This window comes from Elephas maximus, chromosome 5 (assembly GCF_024166365.1).
Source record: "Elephas maximus indicus isolate mEleMax1 chromosome 5, mEleMax1 primary haplotype, whole genome shotgun sequence".
Classification (NCBI taxonomy): domain Eukaryota; kingdom Metazoa; phylum Chordata; class Mammalia; order Proboscidea; family Elephantidae; genus Elephas; species Elephas maximus.
In genome coordinates, this window is record NC_064823.1 from 121,303,805 (window position 1) to 121,330,351 (window position 26,547).

Here is a 26,547-nt window from a genome sequence, read left to right on the forward strand (position 1 = left end):
CAAAACCTTACTATAATCCAACTCCCAGGTGTAAAAATCCTCCTGAGTGCCAAACAAAGGGATATATTGAACACTGGTTTTGGGGAAGTCCTCAAAAATAATTAATCAACCCCTGAGGGAGCAGGAGAGCCGTGGGATGCAGGCCTCAAATTCTCATAAGAAGACCGGACTTAATGGTCTGACTGAGACTAGAAGGACCCTGGAGGTCATGGTCCCCAGACCTTCTGCTAGCCCAAGACAGGAACCATTCCCAAAGCCAACTCTTCAGACTGGGATTGGACTAGACTATGGGATAGAAAATGATACTGGTGAAGAGTGAGCTTCTTGGATCAAGTAGACACATGAGACTATGTGGGCATCTCCTGTCTGGTGGGGAAATGAGAGGGCAGAGGGGTTCAGAAGCTGGCTGAATGGACACAAAAATACAGAGTGGAGGTAAGGAGTATGCTGTCTTGTTAGAGGGAGAGCAACTAGGAGTATATGGCAAGGTGTATATAAATTTTTATATGAGAGACTGACTTGATTTGAAACTTCCACTTAAAAAAATTTTTTTTCTTTTTAAAAAATGTAATAGTTATATAAAAATCCATATTAAAAAAAATAAACAATTCACCTCAGATCTGTCCCCATCTTACACATATTTTTGTTAAGGCTGAAGTTCAGAATTAGAAACAGAACATGTTGACCTATGCTGGGGTGTTCTGAATTCCAAACAGAAAATGTCATATAAATTTGCAACGTTAATTATTTTTCAAAAGTAACTTGGATATTTTCCAGGCCTATTAAATTTTTCAAGAGACACTGGATAAAATTCACATGAATAAAATTTAATTGTATCAGATTTTATACTGAACTATTTTTTTACACTTGTAGTCTTAAGGAGCCCTGGTGGTACAGTGGTTAAGCACTCCATTGCTAACAAAGGTCAGCGGTTTGAGCCCACTAGCCACTCTGTGGCTGATCCAACAGAATGCAGAAACTTTTGAACAATATCATTAATATCACATGCAAGTAAAATTTTGCTGAAGGTAATTCAAAAACATTTGGAGCACTACATCAACAGGGAACTGTCAAAAATTCAAGCCGACTTCAGAAGACGTGGAATGAGGAGTATCATTGCTGATATCAGATGAATCCTGGCTGAAAAGAGAATACCAGAAGGATGTGTACCTGTGTTTTATTGACTACGCAAAGGCATTCGACTCTGTGGATCGTAACAAATTACGGATAACATTTCGAAGAATAGAAATTCCAGAACTCTTAATTGTGCTCATGTGGAACCTGTACATAGACCAAGAAGCAGTTGTTCCAACTGGGGGTATTGTATGGTTCAAAATCAGGAAGTATGTGTGTCAGGGTTATATTCTTTTACCATACTTATTCAATCTGTATGCTGAGGAAATAATCTGAGAAGCTGAACAATATGAAGAAGAACATGACATCATGATTGGACTTATTATCCACCCTCAATATGAAGATGACACAACTTCGCTTGCTGAAAGCTGAAGCACTTACTGATGAAGATCAAACATCACAGCCTTCAGTTGGATTACACCTCAATAAAGGAAACAAAAATCCTCACAATTGGACCAATAAGCAACATCATGATAAACAGAGAAAATTTTGAAGTTGTCCAGGATTTCATTTAACTAGGATCCACAATCAATGTCCATGGAAGCAGCAGTCAAGAAGTCAAACAATGTATTGCATTGAGCAAATCTGCTGCAAAAGACCTTTTTAAAGTGTTAAAAAGCAAAGACAGCACTTTGAGGACTCAAGTGTGCCTGACTCAAGCCATGGTATTTTCAATCACCTCATATGCGTGCAAAAGCTGGACAATGAATAAAGAAAACTGAAGAAGAATTGATGCCTTTGAATTATGGTGTTGGTGAAGCATATTGAATATACCACAGGCTGCCAAAAGAATGAACAAAACTGTCTTGGAAGAAGTACAACCAGAATGTTCCTTAGAAGCAAGTATGGCGAGACTTCATCTCACATACTTTGGGACATTATGCTTGGTAAAGTAGAAGGTCAGAAGAGAGGAAGACCCTCAGCGAGATGGACTGACACAGTGGCTGCAACAATGGGCTCAAGCATAGGGATTATGAGGAGGGCGCAGGACAGGGCAGTGTTTTGTTCCATTGTACACAGAGTTGCTATGAGTGGGAACCGACTTCATGGCCCCTAACAACACCACCTTGCTTAAAAGAAGACAGCTGGATCCTTATATCTGCTTCTGTATTCAATCTGCTATGATATCACATTATATAGCCTCTGGAAAATTCTGTTGTACACTGTGACAGTGAATGACAGTGAAAAAGGCAAGGAACATATTGGTACTATCATTAAAAATCTGACTGCATGAATCCCCTGAAAGGGTCTCAGGGATCCTCTGGGGCCCCCAGTCTACATTTTGAGAACTGCTGTCCTAGATCACCTCAAAGGTCTATTGTAGCACTGATATTCTGTAATTTAATTTCTGAGATCTTGTTCCTGATTCCTAATTCTCAACATTCTGTTTTTAAGATTATGATTATTCTATCAAACTAGTAACAAAGAATGTGAGAAAAATGTTGAATTCAAACCATAGGGAATAATAGAAAAATGGTTTTTATTACAAAGTCAATTGTGATAGTGACTTTATGTATACAGCAAGTTCAAAAAGATACCAGTGGAGGTACTTGTCACATGACATTAAAATTATTTTATCTCTCTCTCCTAGTGGCCTGTGAGTTTTGGAAGAAGGAATTCAATCTTAATCCATTTTGCATCTGTGGGCTCTAGGACAATGTCTGACAGGTAACAGACATTAAATAAGTCTTTGTCAGGGGAATGAATTGAATTACTTAAAATCTGTATGCAGAAGCCAACTGCCACATATTTCTCCCACTGAGCTGCTGGTGAGTTCAAACTGCCAATCTTTCATTAGCAGCCAAGTACTTTTAGTAACCACTGTGCCACCAGGGTTCCTTAGAGAACGTGCAAAGCCTACATATTCTATCATGTGTTCTACAACCCACAGCAAACTGTGTTCAGTCAACATTCAACAACTTTCTTAAAGCTGCCATCATGATCCAATCAAGAAAACTCATCTATCGAGCATTTTACGGTGTCTTAAAAAAAAAAAAATTTTTTTTTTTTTTTAATAAACTTCTTAATCACTTTCCTCAAGACGTACTTAAAAATGACCTTTAACTTCAAGTGCGGATTATGTCATCTGATGTCATTCTTAATTTATTAAGGGAAACAAAAAGCCATGACTGGGCCTGGCTTTTTTTCTTCTAAGATGACCTCAGAGTGGGGAAAGAGAAATAGAACTGCCCTCCATATAAGTGGGCAACTTCTATATTAATTTTCTTACAGATTTTACTGCGCCTTATACACGGCACTTACATGTTGCATATTCTCTACTATGTATCGCACAGACATCCCACATCCTGCATTTGGCCTTAGCAGTATATCTGCGGAACATGCCTGGAGGGCGTGGGTGTACTGCTTCTTCCGCCAGGGGTCAGGGCGGGGGGCACTAACTGGTCCAGTCACGATGGGACTCAGCATCCTCCCGACGGTGAGGAGTCTCCTTCCCAGAAGCGGCGGGTGGGGCGGATCTGACTAAATCTGGGGCCCGGGCCTGGTAGGAGGGGCGCACGCAGAGTCCTAGAGGCCGTGGGAGGGGGGCAAGCCGCCGGCCGGGACGGACTCGCGGAATCCGTGAGGTCGGAAGCCCAGGCGAGCCCTACCCACCGCTGGGGAGAACGGAAAGGGGGCCGGGGCCTTCCGGTGGCCTCGGGCCGCAGCCGTCCCGTGCTTTCCCAGCCCGAAGTCCTTGAAGACCCGCCGCGCATGCAGCCCCCGTCTCCACGCCGACCGCTAGGCAGGAAGGGGCTGAACAACAAGGCCTCGCCCTCCCCACTGTCCTGCAGCCAAGCAGGGCCCCGATGCTCGCCTAGTGCACCGCCCCCCGGCCTAGGGAATCCGCCGAGCGCGCAGCCCCGCCAAGCGTCGCTCGCGGAGGGGGCGGGGCCGCTGAGCTGGCTCCAGCGGATTCGTCCAGCCTCGGCCCGGGGCGGGGCCTGCCCTCCCGGCCGCTCTTCTCGCCCCGACGCCCCGCCCCCAGGCCCTGCAGGAACCGGGGGCCGGGCCGCGAGCCGTGCGTGGCTGCGGGTGGAGTGCTGGGAGGCGGCTCAGGGCAGAGTCCGGGAGGGCCTGGCTGCTGGGGCATGAAGCCTCCGCCTTCTCCGGCAGAAACCTTTAAATACGGGCTCCGGCCCGGGGCTCGGGGTGTGGCGTTTGGCAGCCTGAGGTGGGGGCGTGCAGTGAGAGGGAATCCAGCCGAGGACAGCGCGGGTGCAGAATCTGCGGCCACAAGGGAGGTGCTGTCCAAGCAGCCGAGCAAGGAGCGCCCGCTGCTTTCGGGGCTGGAAGTGGTAAGCGCCTTCCCCGGGCCGGCCCCGCCGCCGGGATGCTCCCGGTCCCGGCGGGCCGAGGAGGGAGCGGCGGGGGTGTGCGCTTGCTGCTGTGCGCGCGCTGCGCGGGTCCCGGCCTTATCGTCTCACCTCCGACCCGTATCTCCTCTTCTGGGCTCAGGGCGGGAATCTCCTTTGGGATCTGCTGCCCTGGGGATGGGATAACCTGGGCTTTTTATTCCAGACTCGTGAGTCTTCCAGCTCTTTCTCTTTCTGCTTTTTCCACTTTCTGGCTTGAAACAAATAAGAGTTCCCCGCCGCCTCAGAAAGCTGAATACCCACTGAAGAAAGCGGACCTGCTTGTTAAACCAGAGAAACCAAACCCACTGCAGTCGGGCCGATTCCAACTCCTAGTGACCCTATAAGACAGAGTAGAACAGCCCCGTTGACTGGAGCGCCTGGTGGTATTCGAACTGCCGACCTTTTGGTTAACAGCGTAGCTCTTAACCACAGCGCCACCGGGGTTTCCCTCCTCGTTAGGGGGACCCCATTTTGGCCTCAGAGTTACAGTCTTTTGTTTGTGTTTCGAGTCTGCTCACCTGGGGGCTGCTGCTTTCCTTATATTTCTCGCCGCCCCTCTTAGACCAAAGAGAAGATGAAGCCAGAAGGCCCCTTTGAGGGCGAAATCCTAAGACATTCTTTCGTGACATCTGTGCGGATTGTCCCAGAATCCGTTGTTGGCCACCACACCATAAAATCCCTCTATTTCATGTCAGGGAAGGCGTTTCTTGAGTGCTTCAGGAGACCATGTCTGTGTGAGACCTTGAAAAATTATATATCCTGTATAGATACAGGAAGACAATTAGAGTTGGTAATTCTAGGGTAGAATGAGGGTTTCACTGATAGCGAACTATTCGTGGGTGATACAGAGATGTAGCTGTCCTCTGCATATGCTGTCCGTTGGCTAACCTCAAAGACACAGTGAGCCTTTGAGTTTCTTCAAATCCCCTATGAAATGGAGAACAGTAGTCTGGTCTGTTTCTTCAGAGGATGTTGGAAATGAAAGAGCAGACTGTCTGCTCTCAAATGTGCTTGTTGGTTCCCAGCATCTAATTTAAGGTAAATAGTAGATTTTTTTTTAGTAGACAATCTTGGTTAAAAGGATCACATTTCTTCTCCCAGTGCTGTACTCCTTTCTCTAACATAAAATTTATAATGGTTAAGAGCTTGGCTGCTAACCAAAAGGTCAACAGTTCGAATCCACAAGCCACTCTTTGGAAACCCTATAGGGCAGTTCTACTCTGTCCTGTAGGGTTGCTATGGTAAGTCGGAATCAACTCGATGGCAACGGCTTTGGGTTTTTTTAGGCATATTCCATCTTCCCTCTTGCTTTTTCCACAGCTTTATATGATACTTTTTATATATAAAGTTAACACTGCCTTTCTCACTGATTAAATATTTTTCTTGGATTAGGCAGCTGTTAGTATTTAATTTTTGGAAACGACTAATGATGTGTGGAGTGGATATATCTAGCTATAATGTCCATTGCTTTAGCTCCTGGGTAGTTAATGCCATGTGTACTGAAGAAGGTGAGGGTAGAAGGATTATATTCTGCTTAAATTGTAGTAGGGCCTTTGTCATTTGTTAGTCACTTCTTCAAATTGAAGTAATGATCTGAATTTATTAAATTTTAGATGAAGAGCTGTTTCAGAATGGGTTGGTTTGTTGTGACTCTCCCAAAGTACAGAAGTAAAAACTCATTTCGAAATGACCCATTCAGTAAGCAAACAGTCCTGTTTCTCTGACAGCACAGTAAAGGATAAGATGGCTCATAAAAGTAGAAATAGAAACTAGGGTTGGAAGACACCTGTGTCACGCAGGGTATATCACCAACACAATATCAAGTTCCATATTAAAAGTTTATTGAAGATTTTATTGAAACTTCCAAGTGACAGCTTATTTGGACTTGCACAGATTTACATTCTGCTTCTTCAGTAAGTTTCTCTTTGTCATCTACAAGCCATATTTCATATGAAATAACAAAGCAGGAATATCCAAAATGAAGTCCTAAAATACTTCCAGTTCTGTAATACAGGTCCACCTGCCATCAGTAGTCTGCTCCAAATCCTGTATGTAAGGCAGGCTGAGATAAGGCCTCAGAGTCAAGGTAGATAAGAAGTAACTATGGGAAAACATGCTTAAGTTCTTCCTCAAGAAAAGAGAAAATGATAAGATTTGGCCAGTCTCTGGAAAAATACTGTGGCCATATGAACAGCTGTCTCAACAGCAGTCTTCATCTCAAAAGGAGAGGCTCTTGTGGAGAGTTATTCATTCATTCAATTAATATTTTAGAGCCTGCCCCTCTAGGTGCTGACAATATAGCAGTGAGAGCTGCTGCTAAGAACTGGCAGTACCTTATTACACTGTAAGCCCCTTGAGCCCAGGAGTTTGCATCAAGTAGACATTCAGTCCAGGTTTGTGACATGAATGTGAAGCCTACCCTAGTTGAGAATGAGGGCATAAACCTGCCCTGATAACCTCTTGGTTATGTGATTAAGTAGTAACCCAGAAAGGTGCTCTAATCCAACGGCACTTTGAGATTCCACTTTTTACGTATTCTAATATGTAGGTTTAAATTAGGGAAGCTGGCTAGCTGTCCAGTCAGGGTCTTAAAGTGTTATAGTTCTTCAAGTTCATCACAATTCAGAATCTGATCTAAAGCCTGATTAACGGTCCCGGAGTTAATCAGGCTTTAGATGTTGATTTATGATAATTGAAGTCATAAGAGATTGATTAATACACTAAAATGCCATCGATCCATTCTGACTGATGGTGACTCCATTTGTGTCTGAGTAGAACTGTACTCCATAGGGTTTTCAGTAGCTGATTTTTTGGAAGTAGATCACCAGGTCTTTCTTCCAAGGTGCCTCTGGGTGGAATTGAACCTCTAGCCTTTAGGTTTACACTATCCAGGAATTTACTATTGCAGTAGGGAAATTTTCTGTGCCTACAATACTTGTGTATCAAATCCGGTTCTTGGCAGTCTGAATTTATCTAAGGCAGAGCAGAATCAGAGAATCTTCAGGGAATATGCCATCTGTAATGGACTGAATTGTGGCCCCCCAGAATATGTGTTGAAAATCCTAACCCCTAGATCTGTGGTTATAATCTCATTTGGGAGTGGGTTTTCTTTGATATGTTAAGAGACCGTATCAATGTAGGGTGTGTTTTAAGCCAGTAACCTTTGAGATATAAGAAGAGCAGATTAGGCATAGAGAAGCAAGCAAAGAGGGGGGAAGAGAGATGCCAACCCACGTGAAGATCGCCCAGGTGCAGAAACTCAAAACAAACAAGGACCTCCCTCCGTAGTCAATAGAGAAAACCTTCCCCTAGAGCGAGCATCCTGAATTCAGACTTCTAGCCTCCTAAACTGTGAGAAAATTTCTGTTAAAGCCACCTATTTGTGGTATTTCTTTTTTAGCAGCAATAGATAACTAAGATACCATCCAAGCATGGAAAAGCATATTTCAGCCCCAGCTCTTTAACTAGAACACTCCTGACTCCTGATTATGTGTTACTGTCCTCTGGACATTGCTGAAATAAACATTGTATTGTTCTTGTCTGAGGAGACCTGGTGGCACAGTGGTTAAATCACTCGGCTGCTAACGAAAAAGTTGGTGGTTTAAACCCACCAGTCACTTCGAGAGAGAAAGATGTGGCAATCTGCTTCTGTAAAGATTACAGTCTTGGAAATGGGGCAGTTCTACTGTGTCCTATAGGATTACTATGAATCAGAACTGATCTCACAGCAGTGGGTTTGGTTTGGTACTTGTCTTTGGTTCCCCCTGTCCACTCTCCAGGCTGATAATCCCCTCCGTTCATACTTTTTTTTTTCCTTCAATGGAATTTATTAGATTTGGTGATGTTAATACAATTGATTATGATTACTTTCAGTAATTTTAAGTTAAGTTATTAAATTATAGCCTCAAGATACATCTGTTGGTCCCATCCCACCCAGGATAAAGGAGAATGAAGAAAACCAAAGACACGAGGAAAATACTAGCCCAAAGAACTAAAGGACCACATGAACCAGAGACTCCACCAGCCTGAGTCCAGAAGAACTAGATGGTACCCGGCTGCCACCAATGACCACCCTGACAGGGAACACAACAGAGAGTCGTGGAACAGGAGAAAAATGTAGAACAGAATACAAATTCATGTAAAAAGACCAGATTTAATGGTCTGACAGAGTATGGGCAACCCCTGAAACTATGGCCCCTGGATGCTCTGCTAACCTGGAACTGAAACCATTCCTGAAGCCCACCTTTCAGACAAAGATTCAACGGGCCTATAAAACAAAAATTTAATACATGTGAGGAACGTGCTTCTTAGTTCAATCAGATATACGAGACCAAATGAGCAGCTCCTGTCCTCCTAAAGCAGGATGAGAAGGCAGGAAGCGACAGGAACTGGATGAATGGACACAGGGAACCAGGTGTGGAGAGGAGGAGCATGCTGTCACATTGTGGGGATTGCAACCAATGTCAACAAAAAAAGTGTATAAATTTTTTAATGTAAACTTTCACCTAAAGCACAATTAAAAATAAAAAAATTATAACCTCAAGAATTGATACGGTCATTCTTTCCTGAGAAGGACATTCAGAATGTACTTACAATTCACTTCCACCCTAGGAAACAATACTCCTTAATACCCGCCCCCCCGCCTTTTTTTTTTTTTAATCTGACTAGGCAGATTGCCTCACTTCCCTGGACTCGTTTCTGTGTCTGAGCCCTTGTTTATTTCCATTCTTTATCTGGAATACCCTCTCCACTTACCTTTTCTTTGTAAATCCTATCTATTCTTTAGGCCAAGCTCATGTCCTACAGCTGCCTTGAACCTTTCTTATTTTTTTTTTTTTTAACTCCCTCTGGACTTTGACACTCATTTTGCAATTTAATCGATTATTCTGCTTTGTATTATTTAACCATTTTATACAGGTGCGGCTAACTCCTTTTCATCTTTTGAGTCAGCTTAAATTCACCTGAGAGAGTTCTCTAACGAGTATCTAAAGTAGCCCTTTTCCTCACAGTCTATTTCTCTCTCTCAGCCACATATTTCTTTTTTATGGATTTATCACAACTGCAATCACTGTTTGTTTCCACCCCCACTAGAATATAAACTATGGGCAGGGACTGTATCTGTCTTGTTCATTTCTGTATCCACAGTACATAGAACAATTTGAGTGCTACATAGCAGACTGTTTAGTAAATGCTTTTTATTGACTTATTTCCCAAACGGAGCCCAGGTGGCACAGTGGTTAAGAGCTTGACTGTTACGTCAGCAGTTCGAATCCACCAGCTGCTTCTTGGAAACCCTATGGGACAGTCCTACTCGGTCCTGTAGAGTTGCTGAGTTGAAATCAACTCAAAGGCAGTGGGTAAATTCCTCAAATAGATTGTTAAACACTTGCGTGTCCGAAACTCTATGGCCCAATTTTTTGCTGTGCCCATACCATACAGTGGGTTCTTAAATTGAGAATATTAATTTTTCATGATGGAGAAGAAGGGAATAGGCCTGGAGCAACTTTTCTAAAACCAGATGCCAGACTTTCTGCTGTAGAGGTGGAGGAAGCAGCAGTGAATGCTGTAGACCCATCTTGAGTAAGCCTGCTCACAGCTCACACTTGGGGGCTTTCCACGGAATATTCCCCTGAGCTTTAGCCACTTAACAATTCTAGTGTCCTCTTCCCTCTCTCCTTCCCTTTGCAGTCTCACTTTGTCCTCATACAGAGGGCACCTGAGGCCTGAAGGGTGGTAAAGGGTAAACTTGACAAGTAGTTGGGTGAAGAAAGATGGATGATTGCCAAAAGTAAATTTTTGCCAGGCTTAGTATTTTTGCTGAGGTAAACCTTGGAATCCTGAAAGTTTAATAAGAATATCACATTTTTATGGCTTCCTAAGTAATAGGGAATGATTAACTTATTTTATTTTCCTGATTAACTTTTCATTGTTCTCTTTATTGGTGTATAGGAATCCAACTGATTTTTGTATGTTTATCGTGTATCCTGTCACTGTGCTGAATCTTTCACTTCCAGTAGTTTTCTCTTGGAGTCATTTGGATTTTCTATGTATAGCATCATATCATCCGCAAATAGGGACAGTTTTACTTCTTCATACCAATTTGGATGCCCTTTTGTCTTAGTCATCTAGTGCTGATGTAACAAAAATACCAGAAGTGGATGGCTTTAACAAAGAGAGGTTTATTCTCTCACAGTCCAGTAGGGTAGAAGTCCGAACTCAGGGCGCAGGCTCCAGGGGAAGGCTTTCTCACTCTGGGGGCTCTCGAGGAAGGTCGTTGTTGTCAGTCTTCCCTTGGTCTGGGAGCATCTCAGTGCAGGAACCTCAGGTCCAAAGGCCGCACTCTGCTCCTGGCACTGCTTTCTTGGTGGGGTGAGGTCCCCCCATCTCTGCTGACTTCACTCTTTTGTGTCTCAAAAGAGATTGGCTTAAGACACTATCTAATCTTGTAGATCTCATCAATATAATTGCTGCTAATCCATCTTTTTATATCATAGTGATAGAACTTACAACATATAGGAAAATCGCATAAAGTGGTAGACAGTCACACAATACTGGGAATCGTGGCCCAGCAAAGTTGACAGATATTTTTGTGGGACTCAATTCAATCCATGACAGCTTTATTTCTTTTTCTTACCTTATTCCTCTAGCTAGGACTTCAGCACAGTGTTAAATAGGAGTGGTGATAAAGGGCATCCTTGTCTTGTTCCTGTTCTCAAGGGGAATGTTTTCAGCCTCTCTCCATTAAGAATGATGTTGGCTGTTGGTTTTATATAGATGCCCTTTATTACACTGAGGAATTTTCATTCTGTATCTATTTTATTGAGGGTTCTTATCAGGAATGGGTGTTGGACTTTGTTGAATGCCTTTTCTGTGTTGACTGAGATGATCATATGATTCTTTTATTTATATGGTGGATTACATTGATTTTCTAATGCTGAACCATCCTTGCATACCTGGTATGAATCCTGCTTGGTCGTGGGATATTATTTTGGCTAGAATTTTGTTGAGAATTTTTGCATCTATATCCATGAGAGATATTGGTCTGTAATTTTCTTGTGATGTCTTTTCCTGGTTTTGGTATCAGGGTTATGCTGGCTGCATAGAATGAATTCAGAAGTATCACTTCTTTTTCTGTGTTCTGAAATAGTTTGAGTAGTACTGGTGTAATCTCTTCTTTGAATGTTTGGTAGAATTCTACAGTGATGCCATCTGGCCCAGGGCTTTTTTTTTTTTTTTTTGGTTGGGAGTTTTTTTTTTAATTTTTTTATTACTTTTCAATCTCTTTTCTTGTTATGGGTCTGTTCAGATTTTCAGCATCACTTTGTGTTAGTTTGAGTAGGTAGTGTGTTTCTAGAAATTTGTTCATTTCCTCTAGGTTTTCAAATTTGTTGGAATATAGTTTTTCATAATACTCTGTTATGATCGTTTTTATTTTAGTTTGGTCTGTTGTAATGTCCCCTATTTCATTTCTTATTTGGGTTATTTGTGTCTTCTGTTTTTCTTTTGTAAATTTGGCTAGTGGTTTGTCAATTTTGTTGATCCTTTCAAAGAACCAACTTTTGGTTTTGTTGATTCTATTGTTTTTTATCCTCTGTTTCATTTATTTCTGCCCTGATCTTTATTATTTCCTTTCTTCTGGTGGCTGTGGGCTTTTTTTTTTTTTTTTTTACTGTTCTCTTTCTATTTGTGCTAGTTGTGTAGATAATGTTTTGATTTTGTCCCTTGTTTTTTGATGTGTGCATCTATTGCTATAAGTTGACCTCTGAGCACTGCCTTTGCTGTGTCTCAAAGGTTTTCGTATGATGTGTTTTCATTCTCATTTGATTCTAAGAATTTTTTTATTCCATCTCTGATTTCTTCTATTATCCACTGGTTTTTAAGCAGGGTGTTACTCAGTTTCCATGTCATTGATTTTTTTTTTTCATTGCTCTTCTGTTGTTAATTTCTACTTTGATGGCATTATGGTCAGAGAAGATACTTTGTGTTATCTCAGTGTTTTGGATTTTGTTGAGAGTTGCTCTGTGGCCTAAGATGTTAATTTACTTGTTTTAGATTATTAAGGAGAGAATTACCAGATTTAGCAAGGTTTTTTTTTTTTAGTTGTGCTTTAGTTACAATTAAAATTACAGCTCAAGTTAATTTCTCATTAAAAAATTTATACACATATTATTTTGTGACATTAGTTGCAATCCCCACAGTGTGACAGCACACTCCGCTTTTCCACCCCGGGTTCCCTGTGTCCATTCAACCAGTTCCTGTCCTTTCCTGCCTTATCATCCTGCTTTTCGACAGAAGTTGCCCATTTGCTGTCGTATATCTGATTGAACTAAAAAGCACATTTCTCACATGTATTATTTTTCGTTTTATAGTCCTGTCTAATCTTACTAAAGATTAACAAGGTTTTAATATCTTCTGTGGAATATAGTGCAACTACTTAAAAAAGGAGGGGGGTGGCAGAGTAACCAAGCTCTTTGTGATGTACTAAGAATATTGCTTTCTTTGGCAGAATCATAACACTCAAATTCTGCCCATTTTTACTGATTTTATTAAAATTCTGTTGCTTTTTATAATTTTTTCGAGTCATTTGGTACCATACTGTATGAATTGTTAGCTGCTAATCATAACTACGGAAACCCTGGTGGCGTAGTGGTTAAGTGCTACACCTGCTAACCAAAGGGTCAGCAGTTCGAATCCGCCAGGCACTCCTCGGAAACTCGGTGGGGCAGTTCTACTTTGTCCTATAAGGTCGCCATGAGTCGGAATCGACTTGACGGCACTGGGTTTGGTTTTTTTTTTTTGGGAATCATAACCACTAAAGATCAATTTATAAACAAGATTAAAACCCGTTGCTGTCGAGTCAATTCCGACTCATAGTGACCCTATAGGGCAGAGTAGAACTGCCCGATAAGGTTTACAAGGAGTGCCTGGTGGATTTGAACTGTTGACCTTTTGGTTAGCAGCCAAACTCTTAACCACTGCACCACCAGGGTTTCCTACACCAGATTAGTTGTTATTAATTTAGTGAGACAGCAAGCAGACCAGAATATTTGTATGAACTGGTCAGCTTATTCTCTTCCAGTAGGAAAATCTACCCAGGGAACCAAATGAAGATTAGAATGTTGTTTGATTAATACAGATTCAGACTAAAGGGAATGAGATTTTAAAGGATGCTGTTACTCCTTTGTACTGCTTTTTCATCTGTGAAGGGAAACGGGGAGAAGAGATTTACTCATTCTCTTTATACTCAAAGTAAATACTCTTTTACTTTTTTCTTTCCAAAAATACTCTGGAAATGGAGAATACCCACTCCCAGATCTTTAGCTTGCTTTTTTTTTTTTCCAACATTTTATTTTGCTTTACAAAGCAAATTAGTTTCCTATTCAGTAATTCATACACAAATTCTTCCTGTGCCACTTTTTTTTTTTATAAGAAGTAACTCTGATTACTATTTTCCTTGCCTTTGGAACTTATGAAAGGATTAGATTAGATAATTTCTGAACCCTTAGAAAAGACTAACATTCTAAGAATCATGGTCTCTTTGACAGTTGTCTTATAAATGAATAAACTTTCTTATGTATAAATCAGTCCCTAGTGATTTTGATTAGTGTTCATCTAATGGCTTTTGAAAACCTATGAAAATCTGTGTAACAGCTTTGGTAACTACAGAAATTGCCTTCTTTTACCCATGTCCTGGTTTCTGATTAAAGTTAAAATCAAATTTAAGATCACTGCCCAGTACCTAAAAGTAAATCACTATAGCCAAATTCAGTGTGTAAGGAGTACAATCTCAGAGGCAATTTTGGACTGTGGAACTAACCTTAGTATCAGTCGTGCTAGTCTAAACCTGTTGTAAAGCTCACCTTTGTACTCCAGCATTAAGCAAAAATTGCATCAGAGTGTTCACCCCTTAACTTTTTCCCTCAGTAATCAGAGTTGTTCTAGTGTATTAGAGGCCTCAGTGAGGTTTTATTTTATTCTTTCACTTTCTAAATATTAGATTTAACTTTTTTTTTTTTTTTAATTTTTATTAAGCTTCAAGTGAACATTTACCATTCCAATCAGTCTGTCACATGTAGGTTTACATACATCTTACTCCCTTCTCCCACTTGCTCTCCCCCTATTGAGTCAGCCCTTACAGTCTCTCATTTCGTGCCAATTTTACCTTCTTCCCTCTCTCTCTATCTTCCCATCCCCCCTCCAGTCAAGAGTTGCCAACACACTCTCCCGTGTCCACCTGCTTTAATTAGCTCACTCTTCATCAGTATCTCTCTCCCCCCCACTGACCAGTCCTTTTCATGCCTGATGATTTGTCTTCGGGGATGGTTCCTGTCCTGTGCCATCGTAGATTTAACTTTTCCAGTAATACCAGTTACTATAATTTTCCCCATATGTTTCATACTAATGCAGCTGAGAACAGGCTAGGTCATCCGATAGGAGTGCTATTTTTTTGTCACTGTGAGTGAATGCAGGAAATACTTCCAGATATCCTTGACAGTTTTTATAAGTACAGTGAACGTGCAGTATGATTTCAATAAATTTTCTCTTTTCAATGCTTGAACAGTCTTACTGTTTCCTTTACAGTGCAATCATGTTTCAAATTAAGAAGATCTGTTGCATTGGTGCAGGCTATGTTGGCGGACCCACGTGTAGTGTCATTGCTCAGATGTGCCCTGAAATCAGGGTAACAGTAGTTGATGTCAACGAATCGAGAATCAATGCATGGAACTCACCTACACTTCCTATTTATGAGGTAAGCTATATTAAACAGCACTTTGTTCTTATGCTCCTTGTTTTCTTACTCTCTTTGTTAAATAATATATATGCACTGTTAAACCTGTGACTAACTGATAAGAAATTAAATGAAAAAAATCTGAATACAAAATGTTATGGACACTATAATTACAATTATGTGAAGTATACCCAGGAAAAATGACTGGGAAGAAGTATATCAGATTGTTAATTCTGGTTGCATTAGTGCGGTGGGATTATGGGTCATTCTTTTTCTTTTCTCTATATTCTTTTTTTTTTTTTTAGTATCATTACATATTATAATGGTCAAAATAAAAAGTGGTATTCTGTATAAACTGTACTTTTTAATTTTAATTCATGTAAGTCCATTATATTTTTACATTATCATATTTACATCAGGTAAACCTTGGATGGATAAATGGTGACTTCCATGTTTTTTTTTTAAGTCCATTATATTTTTACATTATCATATTTACATCAGGTAAACCTTGGATGGATAAATGGTGACTTTCATGTTTAGTGTTTAGTGCCACAAATTTTAATTGGAAGTTCAAAATTTCTGAGAATTTAGAAAACTTATAGTTAGGAAAATAAGCTTCTAACTATTTTACTGGGCTATCTGGGTCTCGCCTGGCCTTCGGTCTCTAGAAGCAAGGATGGCGAGACTGCGTCTTACATACTTTGGACATGTTGTCAGGAGGGATCAGTCCCTGGAGAAGGACATCACGCTTGGCAGAGTACAGGGTCAGCAGAAAAGAGGAGGACCCTCAACGCGGTGGATTGACACAGTGGCTGCAACAATGGGCTCAAGCATAACAACGATTTTAAGGATGGCTCAGGACCAGGCAGTGTTTCATTCTGTTGTGCATAGGTTAGCTATGAGTCGGAATCGACTCGACGGCACCTAACAGCAACAGCAACATCTGGGTCTCATTTTTTCTAATTATCTTATAGTAAAATGAGTTAGTGATATTACGCTTTTGAAGGCCAACAAGAAAGTATTTGAAAATTTAATGGTAGCATTTTCTATCCCACATTAATATAATGTTCTTTTTTTCAGAAGAATTATTTATAAGGCTCTGTTATTATTGACCATAGTCTTTAGGTGTGTTAGGCATTTGGAAGTTTCAACCCAGTTTTGTCTATAAGATAAATATGCCTGCCATTTACAGGCCCATGAGACATAGAAATCCTTGGAAAACCACCCATAGAGTAATAGCCTCTCAACATCATGGATTTACTCTTTTTTTTTTAAATAACATTTTGTTGTGTTTTATGCGAAAGTTTACATAGCGAGTTAGGTTCCCATTTAACAATTTTTATGCATTCCCGTTTAATAGTTTTTATGCAAATAGTTCCATGCCATTAGTTACAGTTTTACAATATGTCAGCATTCTCATTGTTTCCATTCTGTTCTATTTCCATTGATCTAGCCTCCTTTCTCCTCCTTGCTTTTTGGTAACTGTTGACTGTTTGGTCTCATATGATTAGTTGTCTAAAGGCGCACATTACTCACGGGTGATATTGTTTATTTTATAAGCCAATCTTTTATTAGACTGAAAGGTGACCCGCAGAAATAGCTCCAGTTCCAAGTTCAAAGAGTATTTTAGGGTGATAGTCTAGGGGGTTCCTCTAGTCTCTATTGGTCCAGTAGATCTGGCCTTTTTTAGAAATTTGAGTTTTTGTTCTACATTTTTCTCTCATTCTATTCAGGATCTTCTATTGTGTCCCTGGTCAGAACGGTCGATAGTGGTAGCTGAGCACGATCTAGTTCTGGTCTCAGGTTAGAAGAGGTTGTGATTCGTGTGGGCTGTTAGGCCCACAGAGTGGTTTCATCTTTGATTTTCTTCATTCTCTTTTGCTCCATATGAGTAGAAACCAATAGTTGTATCTCAGATGGCCACTCACGAGCTGTTAAGACCCCAGAAACTACTCACTAAACTCGGATATAGAACATTATCTTTGTGAACTATGTTTTGCCGATTGACTACGTTGTTCCCTGAGACTATGGCTTGGGTTACTCTTACCTGGATCAGATTTAGGATTCAAACAAAAAACCTTTGTGTATGTACTATTTTCTGTTTGTGCTTTACCTTTTCTTGTTCTGCAATATAACCTGCCCGTAATAGTTTTGTAGCTACCTCAGTGTTACAGCACTTCCTTCCCTGTTTTAACATTGCTAGTGTATTTGATTTTGGGGAATTTTGAAAAGTAACTTGATAACGAGTTTTATAATTCTGATACCCATAAAAGAGCTGCAAGTCATCAGAAACCCTATAAACCGTACTTATATCCAAACATTCAGTAATTAATTCTGCCAGCAGTGTACTCTGGTCTTGAAAAATGAAAGGCACGCATTAGAATGGCTAAAGTAATATTACTGACAATACCAAGTGTCGATAAGGATATAGAACAGTTGGAATTTTGTACACTCCTGGTGAGAATGTAAAGTATTATAGCTACTTTGAAAAACTGTTTATCAATATCTACTAAAGCAGAAAATATGTATAGTCTATGACTCAGCAATTCCACCCTTAGGTGTATACCCAACAGAGATGCATGCATATGCGCACCCAAAGATAGGCACTGTCCGTGATATTTGTTGTAATAGCCCCAAAAGGAAAACAATTCAGCAATAGAATGGATATAAAATTATGGTATATTACTGCAACAAAATAATGTACTACACTGAAAATCAGTGAAACTACTCCTGCATGTAACAATATGGTTAAATCTCACAAAAGCAGTGTTGCCAGAAACAGAAGAATACATACTGTATATTTCCATTTATATTAAGTTCAAATGTTGGCAAACTAATGAATGATGATAGAATTCAGTATGGTAGTAATTTGGGTGGTGGTAGCGCCTAGGAGAGGGCACACAGTGGGTTTGTGATTCATTGGTAATGTTTTGCTACTTGAAGCGGGTAGTGGTTACACAAGTATGTTCACTCTACACTTTCCTGTACTAATGTATATGCACTTTTCTGTATCTGTGTTTTGCCTCAATGAAAATTTTACTTAAAAACAAAAGACAAAGGGCATCCCTCAAATAGGAAAAAAAAGCATAAACTATAATATATTGGAATTAGACATTTTTCTTGGAGAAAACAAAAAAGTCAACTGGCCAGACTTGTTCCTGTTACAGTATCCAGTCAGATTCTTATTGGTATTACTATTTTCATTATTCAAAATCAGAAGCTCCCCTTCTTCCTGAGACTTAAGTGCTTTATATTTAAAATAGTGTTCTAATTGGACATTGAAACCAGTAGGGAATGTAGTTGAAGTCAGAGAGCTAAGATAACAAGTAGTGACTTCTTTTCCATGTCTTTCTTGTTTTCTGTCAATAACTTACTTTTTATAAACAAAGAAACAAAATTATTGTTGTTTCATACTTTTATATTGTAAATAAAATTTTTCTTCTTTAAATCTCTTTGGATAGAATATAAGACATTTCAAAGTCTAGCTAGCACTGCCTGTGAGAAGCGGTATCTGAGTTCTCAAAACTCTGAAGCCCTGTAATTGTGCTTGTTTTATTTAATGGTTAAAATTTGGTCTTTAAAGGCTATATTTTATCTCATTTTTAATATGTCTACTCCAGAAAGGTAGATAATGCTAATAAAGGCAGCTATTTTAGTTCTATACTATTTAGTATAACCTACAAAGGAAATGAAGTCTTCAAAAACCTATCTGGCTTTGAAGGCTAAGAGCATGGCACTGTTACTGTGATGGTTACCGTTATGTGTCAGCTTGGCTAGGCTGAGATTCTCAATGGTTTTTCAGATACTATGGAATCATCCCCCATTTTGTGATCTGATGTGGGCAGCCAATCAGTTGAGAGGGGAGTTTCATTGAGGGTATGGCCTGCATCCAGTATATATGGATTTTCTGGCAAAGCTCACCCTCTCTGGATCCTACATCTGACTCGTCATCTCCTGACCTCCAGTTCTTGCGGCGTGAGCCAGCAGCCTGCCATATGACCTGATTTTGGGTTTGTCAGACCCTGCAACCACGTGAGTCAGAAGCCTCCAGCCTGATGCCTGACCCACAGATTTGGGACTTACCAGCACCCACAACTGCCTGAGCCGTTTCTTTGAAATAAATCTTTCTATGTATTTTTATATATATAAATATATAAATATATATATATATATACACACACACACACATATATACACGCTTCACTGGTTTTGCTCCTCTGGAGAACCCAGTCTAAGACAGTTACTTTAAAATTCTGGAAAGGAATGTTCTTAGCAAGTAGAATGATTTTTCTTTTAGCAAGTAAAGGACTTTAGACTTATAATTTTTTTTAGTCTTTCTTAGATCTCAGTTGTTGAAAAATCAGAGACGAAAGAGGAATTTTTCTAAGGAGTGTTTAAAACAGAAACAAACAAAAGACTTGGGGAAATGAACTGTGTGACCCGTTATCCATGTTTTTAAAGACATGTTAGACTTTTGTTGCATCTTTATTTATTTTATGTTGTAAAATTAGCTGCTCCTGTACAATTCCTTGGCTATATTGGGTGATATGAAATGTCAAGGAGGAAGAATTAAAAAAGAAGAAAAACAAATACAGTAAAACTTGCAAAAGCCGGAAACTGTGTGAGGCAGAAACCTGTCAGAGAAGGAATATGCAAACATTTTTCACTAAAATGAATGATAGAAAAATGGTAAGACCGTACCCTGTCAGTGGCAGAAAACTTCTGAGACCCGGAAAAACAAGGCAATCCCATCGAGTTCCAGCTCTCACAGGTTTCACTGTAGTATATTTAACCTGAATTTACATTTTTTCTGAATTGCTTTAAAGAGTAGCTTATATATATATATATATATATGTACTGTTAAAAGTTGTCATTTTGCACTGACCTACCTTGACAAGGCAAAGAAACACTTATTTCTAGAAAAATTTTCGATGCCTCTATAATCAACTTCCTTTTGTAAATCTATGTACCCTATAAGGCATGTTTAAATATACAACCAAATAGATATTTCTTTTCAAGAGTCTTATAAAGATCTGTGGTATCAATTTTTATTTTGAATGCCAAATTTTGACTTCAAGAAGTTCCTGTTCATTACTGTTGTTTAACTCATGGTCACAGGTAGCTAATATGCAATTATAATATTTAATATGCTTTTTTGAGTACATATTCTCTTTGAGAGTTGCTCTATCCCCCACTCCATCTGCTCTTGGTCTCACCAGCCTAATTAGAGAAATATTTAGAAGAAAAAATGATAAGACTTGATAATTGACTATATAAAAAGGATGGAGAGGAAGGAATCTGGAATGATATCTAGGTTTCTGGTTTGCTTGACTAGGTGTGTAATTGTGCCATTAATTGAAATCAGGAATACAGGAAGAAAATCAGATGTGGTGGTTGGTGGTGAGAGATGAAACAGTGAATTCTATTTGGGCATATTTAGTTATAGAGGGTTTGGGTCATCCAAATGGAGATGTTCAGGAGGCAGTTGGGTATATGTTTAAAAGTTAAGGCAGAGAATTCAGAGTTGAAAATGTACAGTGAGGAATCACGCAGGCAGTAGTTAAAATGAGAGTGAGTGAATGCTCCCAAAAAGAGCATATAGAGAGAGCAGAGCATGGGTCAAGGACAGAACCCGGAAAAACACTAATGTTTGATGGTGGGTGAAGGAAATGCCATAGAGTGGTAATGAAGGATTGGTCAGAAAAGGAGAACCAGAAGCCAGAAAGAGTTTTAAGTCCTAATTATGAGTGACTAGTACAGTAGCCAGCACATAGTAAATGCTCAACAAATGTTTGCTGAATGAAACAGTAAGCTAGCCACTATGTGAAATGCAGTAGAGATAAGGAGTGAAATATCTCCATTAAATTTGATATTATGGAGGCCATTATAACCTTTGCCAGAACAATTACAAATGCCAGGAGATTGAGGAAGTGAGAAACTGTAGAAAAGGAGTGAGACTCCTCTTTTAAGAAGTGTAATTTAGAAGATCAAGGGCGTAGTAATTGGAGAGGGATACAGTGTAAAGGCTATGATTTTGTTATTCTTATTTTCTTTGGTTGGTAAAGGATTGAGCATACTAATAAGGTGGAAAAATTTCATAGAGAAGGAAAGGTCAAAATCATAAGAACAAGAAGACAACTCAACTCAAAAATGGACAAAGGACTTGAATAGACATTTCTCCAAAGAGGGTATACCAGTGGCCCGTAAATTCTCCCTTGCAGTTGAGTCGATTCTGACTCATGGTGATCCTCTAAGGGAGAGTAAAACTGCCCCATAGGGTTTCCAACAGTATAAATCTTTACAGAAGCAGACTGCCACATCTTTCTCCCACAGCAATAATTATTAGGGAAATGCAATGCAAAACCACAATGAGATACCATCTCAACATCTACTACAATGGCTGTTATCAGAAAAAGACAAACTAACAAGTGCTGGCAAGAATGTGGAGAAATCGGAACCCTCATCCGTTGCTGGTGAGAATGTAAAGTGGTGCAGCCAGTATAGAAAACAGTTTGGAGGTTCCTCAAAATTAAACATAGAATTACCGTGTGACCCAGCAATTCAACCCTAGGTATAGTCCCAAGAGACTTGAAAGCAGGGATACAAACAGATACTTTACAACAGTGCTCACTGCAGCACTATTCATCATAACCAAAAAGTGGAAACAACCCAAGTGTCCATCAGTAGATGAATGGATAAACAAAATGTGCTATATACATAAAATGGAGTAATATTCAGTCATAGAAGCGAAGTTCTGATACATACTGGGACACAGATGAATCTTGAAAACATGATGCTGAATGAAATAAGTCAGATACAAAGGGATCAAATATTGTATGATTCCCTTCATATGAAATATCTAGAATAGGCAAATACATAGAGACAAAAGTTTATCAGTGGTTACCAGGGGCTATTTGAGTTTCTATTTGAGGTGATGTGAAACTTCTGGAAATGGATAGTGGTCATGGTAGCCCAGCATGGTGAATGTAATTAATGTCACTGAATTGTATACTTAAAAAATAGTTACAACGGGAAACTTTTAGTTGTATGTATTTTACCACAATAAAATAAAATACACACAAGGAGAAAATTGGTGGAGTAAGGTCCAGATAGCAAAAGATTACAAAAGGAAGGAATTGAAAGCGTTTATGTGGAGAGGTTGGCCTTGAAAGCCTCTTCCTCAGAGACTGGAGGGAAGCAAGCAAGGATGTGTAATGATCCAGGCAGCTTTATTGGTGGGGACACAAAATAAAAGTGGCTGACACATGGTAGTCTCAGTTTCTAGAAGTGGGAGATAAGATATTTTGAAGAAAGTGAAAGAGGGCATTGGGTTAAGGACTTGAGAATATGAAAATTCAGGTCAACAACCTCAGGAAAGAAGACAAGTAAAAAAGTTTATTGTGGTTCTTTCTAATATTTTTCTTTTTTCTAGTATTCTTACATTTTATGGGTAAAATATAAATTATATTTTATAGGCAGAAACTATATTAATAAAAAACTGGTTTTTACATCAGCTTGAAGTGGTAACAAAGCAATCTCTGCGTGATAAGGAAAATAGTAATGACTGTTCAATAAAATATGGTAATAAATATTTAAGTTTTTACTCAAAAATAGTAGATACTGTTACTATTTAATAATTTAGTGTTACTATTTTTTGTTACTGAGTAGTTTTTGCTCTTTTTGTAACTTCATTAAAAAAAAATTGATAACTTTTTTTAAGCACAATGGATAATTTGCTTTGCTTTTTCTGAGTAAAATAAAAGATAATTTTACCCTGTGAAAAGTTTTGAATTCTCCCATAAAAAGCACTGTATAAATTAAGAATACCAATTATGATAATTATATAACAAGCCTAATAAGAAGTAGAACCTATATTATTAACTACTTTTGCACCAATTTTGGAGATGTTTTATATATACATACAAATATCCCATTGATTTTAACACAGTTATGTAGTTGCCCCTTTTGAGATCTTTTTAAGGCTTTGTATAAATTCTACATTGCTCTAATTTTAGCTTAATTTAGTTATTAGCAGATTACATGTAAGACCAAATTAAATCTTGTTCTCTGCCAAATCCTAACTCCATAACCTTTTACTCTCATTTCCTAGCACCTACTTAAAATAACCAAGGAGACAGTTACTATGATTTGTGACACATATTCATAGTTGTAGAGGATCGTATATTTTGCCAAGAACCAAACCAAACCCTTTGTCAACGAGTCGATTCTGACTAATAGCAACCCTATAGTGAACCTATAGGACAGTGTAGAACTGCCCCATAGGATTTCCAAGGCTGTAATCTTTACAGAAGCAGACTGCTACATCTTTCTTCCACAGAGCGGCAACCAGACATTTAACCACTGTGCCACTAGGGCTCCTTTGTATTTTGCTGGTCCTGTTAAATGCCTTAATCAAACTGATGGAAATCTAAACTTACATTTTATATTTCTTCCACTTGCTTATGTTAAAAGGCCTCAGAACCATGAAGAAAAATGAGTTGCCCTTTGATATAATTCTAGTCCTGTGGCACCTGAAGTGACTTTCATTGTGCTACGTAGATAGTTTTCTAAACTTTGATAGTATTGTGGGTACTGCTTGAACCTTCTTTCCTGAGAAGAGTACACTTCAGTGGCTTAGGTCTGGGTTTTTGTTTTGTTTTACTTCTTATTATGGAAGATTTCAAGCAATATCTAAAAGCAGAGAGAATAGGATAATGAATCCCCATATGCCTATCGCTGTGTTTCAACAATTACCAATATGGCCAGTCCCCTCGCCAAGCTACCACCATCTTGGGTTGTTCTCCATCCATAAGCATTTCATTATATATCTCTAAAAGATAATTCTTTATTCAGACCGGTGTCAAAGAGTGAAACCTCAACTCTGTTAAAGTAAAGTAAAAGAGTTTTGAGGGAAAATGCAATTCGTGAATTGGGTAGGCCAAAGTGAAACCACTAAGTGCTCCTAAGAGTTGATCCTGAGAAGCATTTATAAAGACAAAAATCGCAAGTATGAGGAACTTTACAGCATAAAATATGATTGGTTGACATTTAACATCAGTTGAGACATAGCCATGGAAAAGTACAAGGTTGTAAAAACATTTTTCAAGTGGGGCCAAGGGACATTTTCTAAGAACCGGCTAACCAGTAAAATCCCATGCTTCTTGAAACATCTGTGCAAGCAAAATAAGGGTAAGCCAAATCACATTCTTTAGCACAACCTAATTTTAGTTTGCACAGTGTCTTGTAAAAATGTCCATCCTGTAGTTACAAATCACACATTAAAGCAGAAGACAAAATGGAGTCAGGCCTACATTTCAGACAGAAGCCTCTACCCTGCCAAGCGCCTGAGTTTTGGAATGCTCCTACGCAGTACACACATTACTATTCCGCTACTAAAAAAAAAAAAACTCAGTAATCATGTCAAGAATTCTTCTAATGTTCTTCCCCCAACAATTTATTTGATTCAGGATCCAAGTAAGGTTTGTATGTTGCAATTGATTGTTCTCTCTCAATGGTCTTTTAAAGCACAATATTTTAATCTCCATCTCTCGTCTCCCCCCATCCGATCCATTTATTTATTTTATTATTTTATTTTATTTTTTCCATTTATTTTTTGAAGAAACTACAGTATTTATCCTTTAGAAATTTTCGCACTCTGTATTTTGCTGATTGAATCCCCATGGTGTTTTTTAACCTGTTCTTCTATACCCTCTATTTTCTATAAATTGGTAATGAGATCTAGAGGTCTAATTAGATTTAACCTTAATTTTTTTTTGTTTTTTGACAAAAATACTTAATAGAGTTGTACAGCTCAGTATTCTTAATGTAAATATATCTCCTGTTAAAATATAACAGATTTTCAGTAGAAATGTTTCTTATAATTTGATTTACAAAATTACATATTTATGTGTGTATAGAGTAAATGTTGGCTGTTTTACAACCAATTGTGTGGCCTAACTTAGGGCAGATAAAAACCTGCATTCATAATGACAGTGCAAAATCTTGATGTTTGCTTGAAATCACAGAATGCCTTGACTTTTCTGATAATTGGGTTTGATACTCAGAGTTAATAGTTAACTATTATGAAACAGTTGGGTACATGGTAAACAATGACACAGCATTAAAATCAACTGCTGTGCGGGTTGTGGCAAGTTCATTTTGCTCCATGTAGTTACGTTGTATAAAATATACTTGGGGCTTTTGATATATGATTATTGTCTTTCGTATAAAGGTATTATGTGAGAGAGCAAGTCTAGACTTTTGAATTGCAACATCACAGCCCCTTTTAACAAATACAGTTCTATACTATAAGGATGTCTAATATGAATGATAAACTGTATGTACAACTTCTTTTCTTTTTTCTTTCTAGCCAGGACTAAAAGAAGTGGTAGAATCCTGTCGAGGAAAAAATCTCTTTTTTTCTACGGATATTGATGATGCCATTAAGGAAGCTGATCTTGTATTTATTTCTGTAAGCATTTTCCTTTGCTGTTTCAATTTTAATGTATTCCTATCTAAAAGTTTCATTGTGCTTTAATATTAAGCCACAACATTGCTCAGTATAGAGATGTCCAGTTGAATTTTGGTTGTCACTAACTTTGTATCTAACAGTTCACCAGACCCTGTAATCATTTGTTCAGATATTCTCCTGGTCAAATATCATTTCAGATCACTGAACAGGTAGACTTGGAGAAAGTTCGATTCTGAGATGTAGAACTAGAAAGTATAGATAACATGTGAGCACACGTGTTAATGTGTGTGGTATGTGTGTATTTCATCATTTCATGTTTTCAATGGTTTGTAGAGACCAGGTAAAGACAGTCAGTTTGCATGCCTATAGGCATTGCCTGTCTAAATGAATAATGTTCCTAAAGTCATTTTTAAATGAATTGTTTGGTTATCAGGCTACCACACAGAAATCTTTTTAACTCATAATATGAATGTATCTTTGTAATAAAAAAAAAAAAAAGAAAAGAACCAACTCTTGGATTAAACTCTGATAATCCAATTTTTGAACCAAGATAATTGAGTGACTATCTACTCAAATATTCTATATGTGATGGCATGTTGTCAGGTGCTGTCGAGTCGGTTCCAACTAATAGTGACCTTACATACAACAGAAGGAAACACTGCCTGGTCCTGTGCCATCCCCAAAATTATTGCTATGTTTCAGTCCATTGTTGCAGCCACTGTGTCATTCCATCTTGTTGAGGGTCTTCCTGGTTTTTGCTGACCCTCTACGTTACCAACCATGATGTCCTTCTCCAGGGACAGGTCCTTCCTGATAACATGTCCAAGGTATGTGAGATGAAATCTTGCCATCCTTGC

The 26,547-nt window shown here is 38.9% G+C and overlaps 1 protein-coding gene across 1 annotated transcript in view; it reads left to right on the top strand.

Moving 5' to 3' along the window:
* Positions 1-4,115: 4,115 nt before the first annotated feature.
* UGDH (UDP-glucose 6-dehydrogenase) overlaps positions 4,116-26,547 on the top strand; it is a 47,298-nt gene continuing 24,866 nt past the window's right edge. Inside the window, exons 1-3 of the mRNA XM_049886334.1 lie at positions 4,116-4,430; positions 15,072-15,240; positions 25,589-25,690. Coding sequence (XP_049742291.1) covers positions 15,079-15,240; positions 25,589-25,690 — 264 coding nt within the window. The 5' untranslated portion in view covers positions 4,116-4,430; positions 15,072-15,078. The remainder of the gene's footprint in view (positions 4,431-15,071; positions 15,241-25,588; positions 25,691-26,547) is intronic.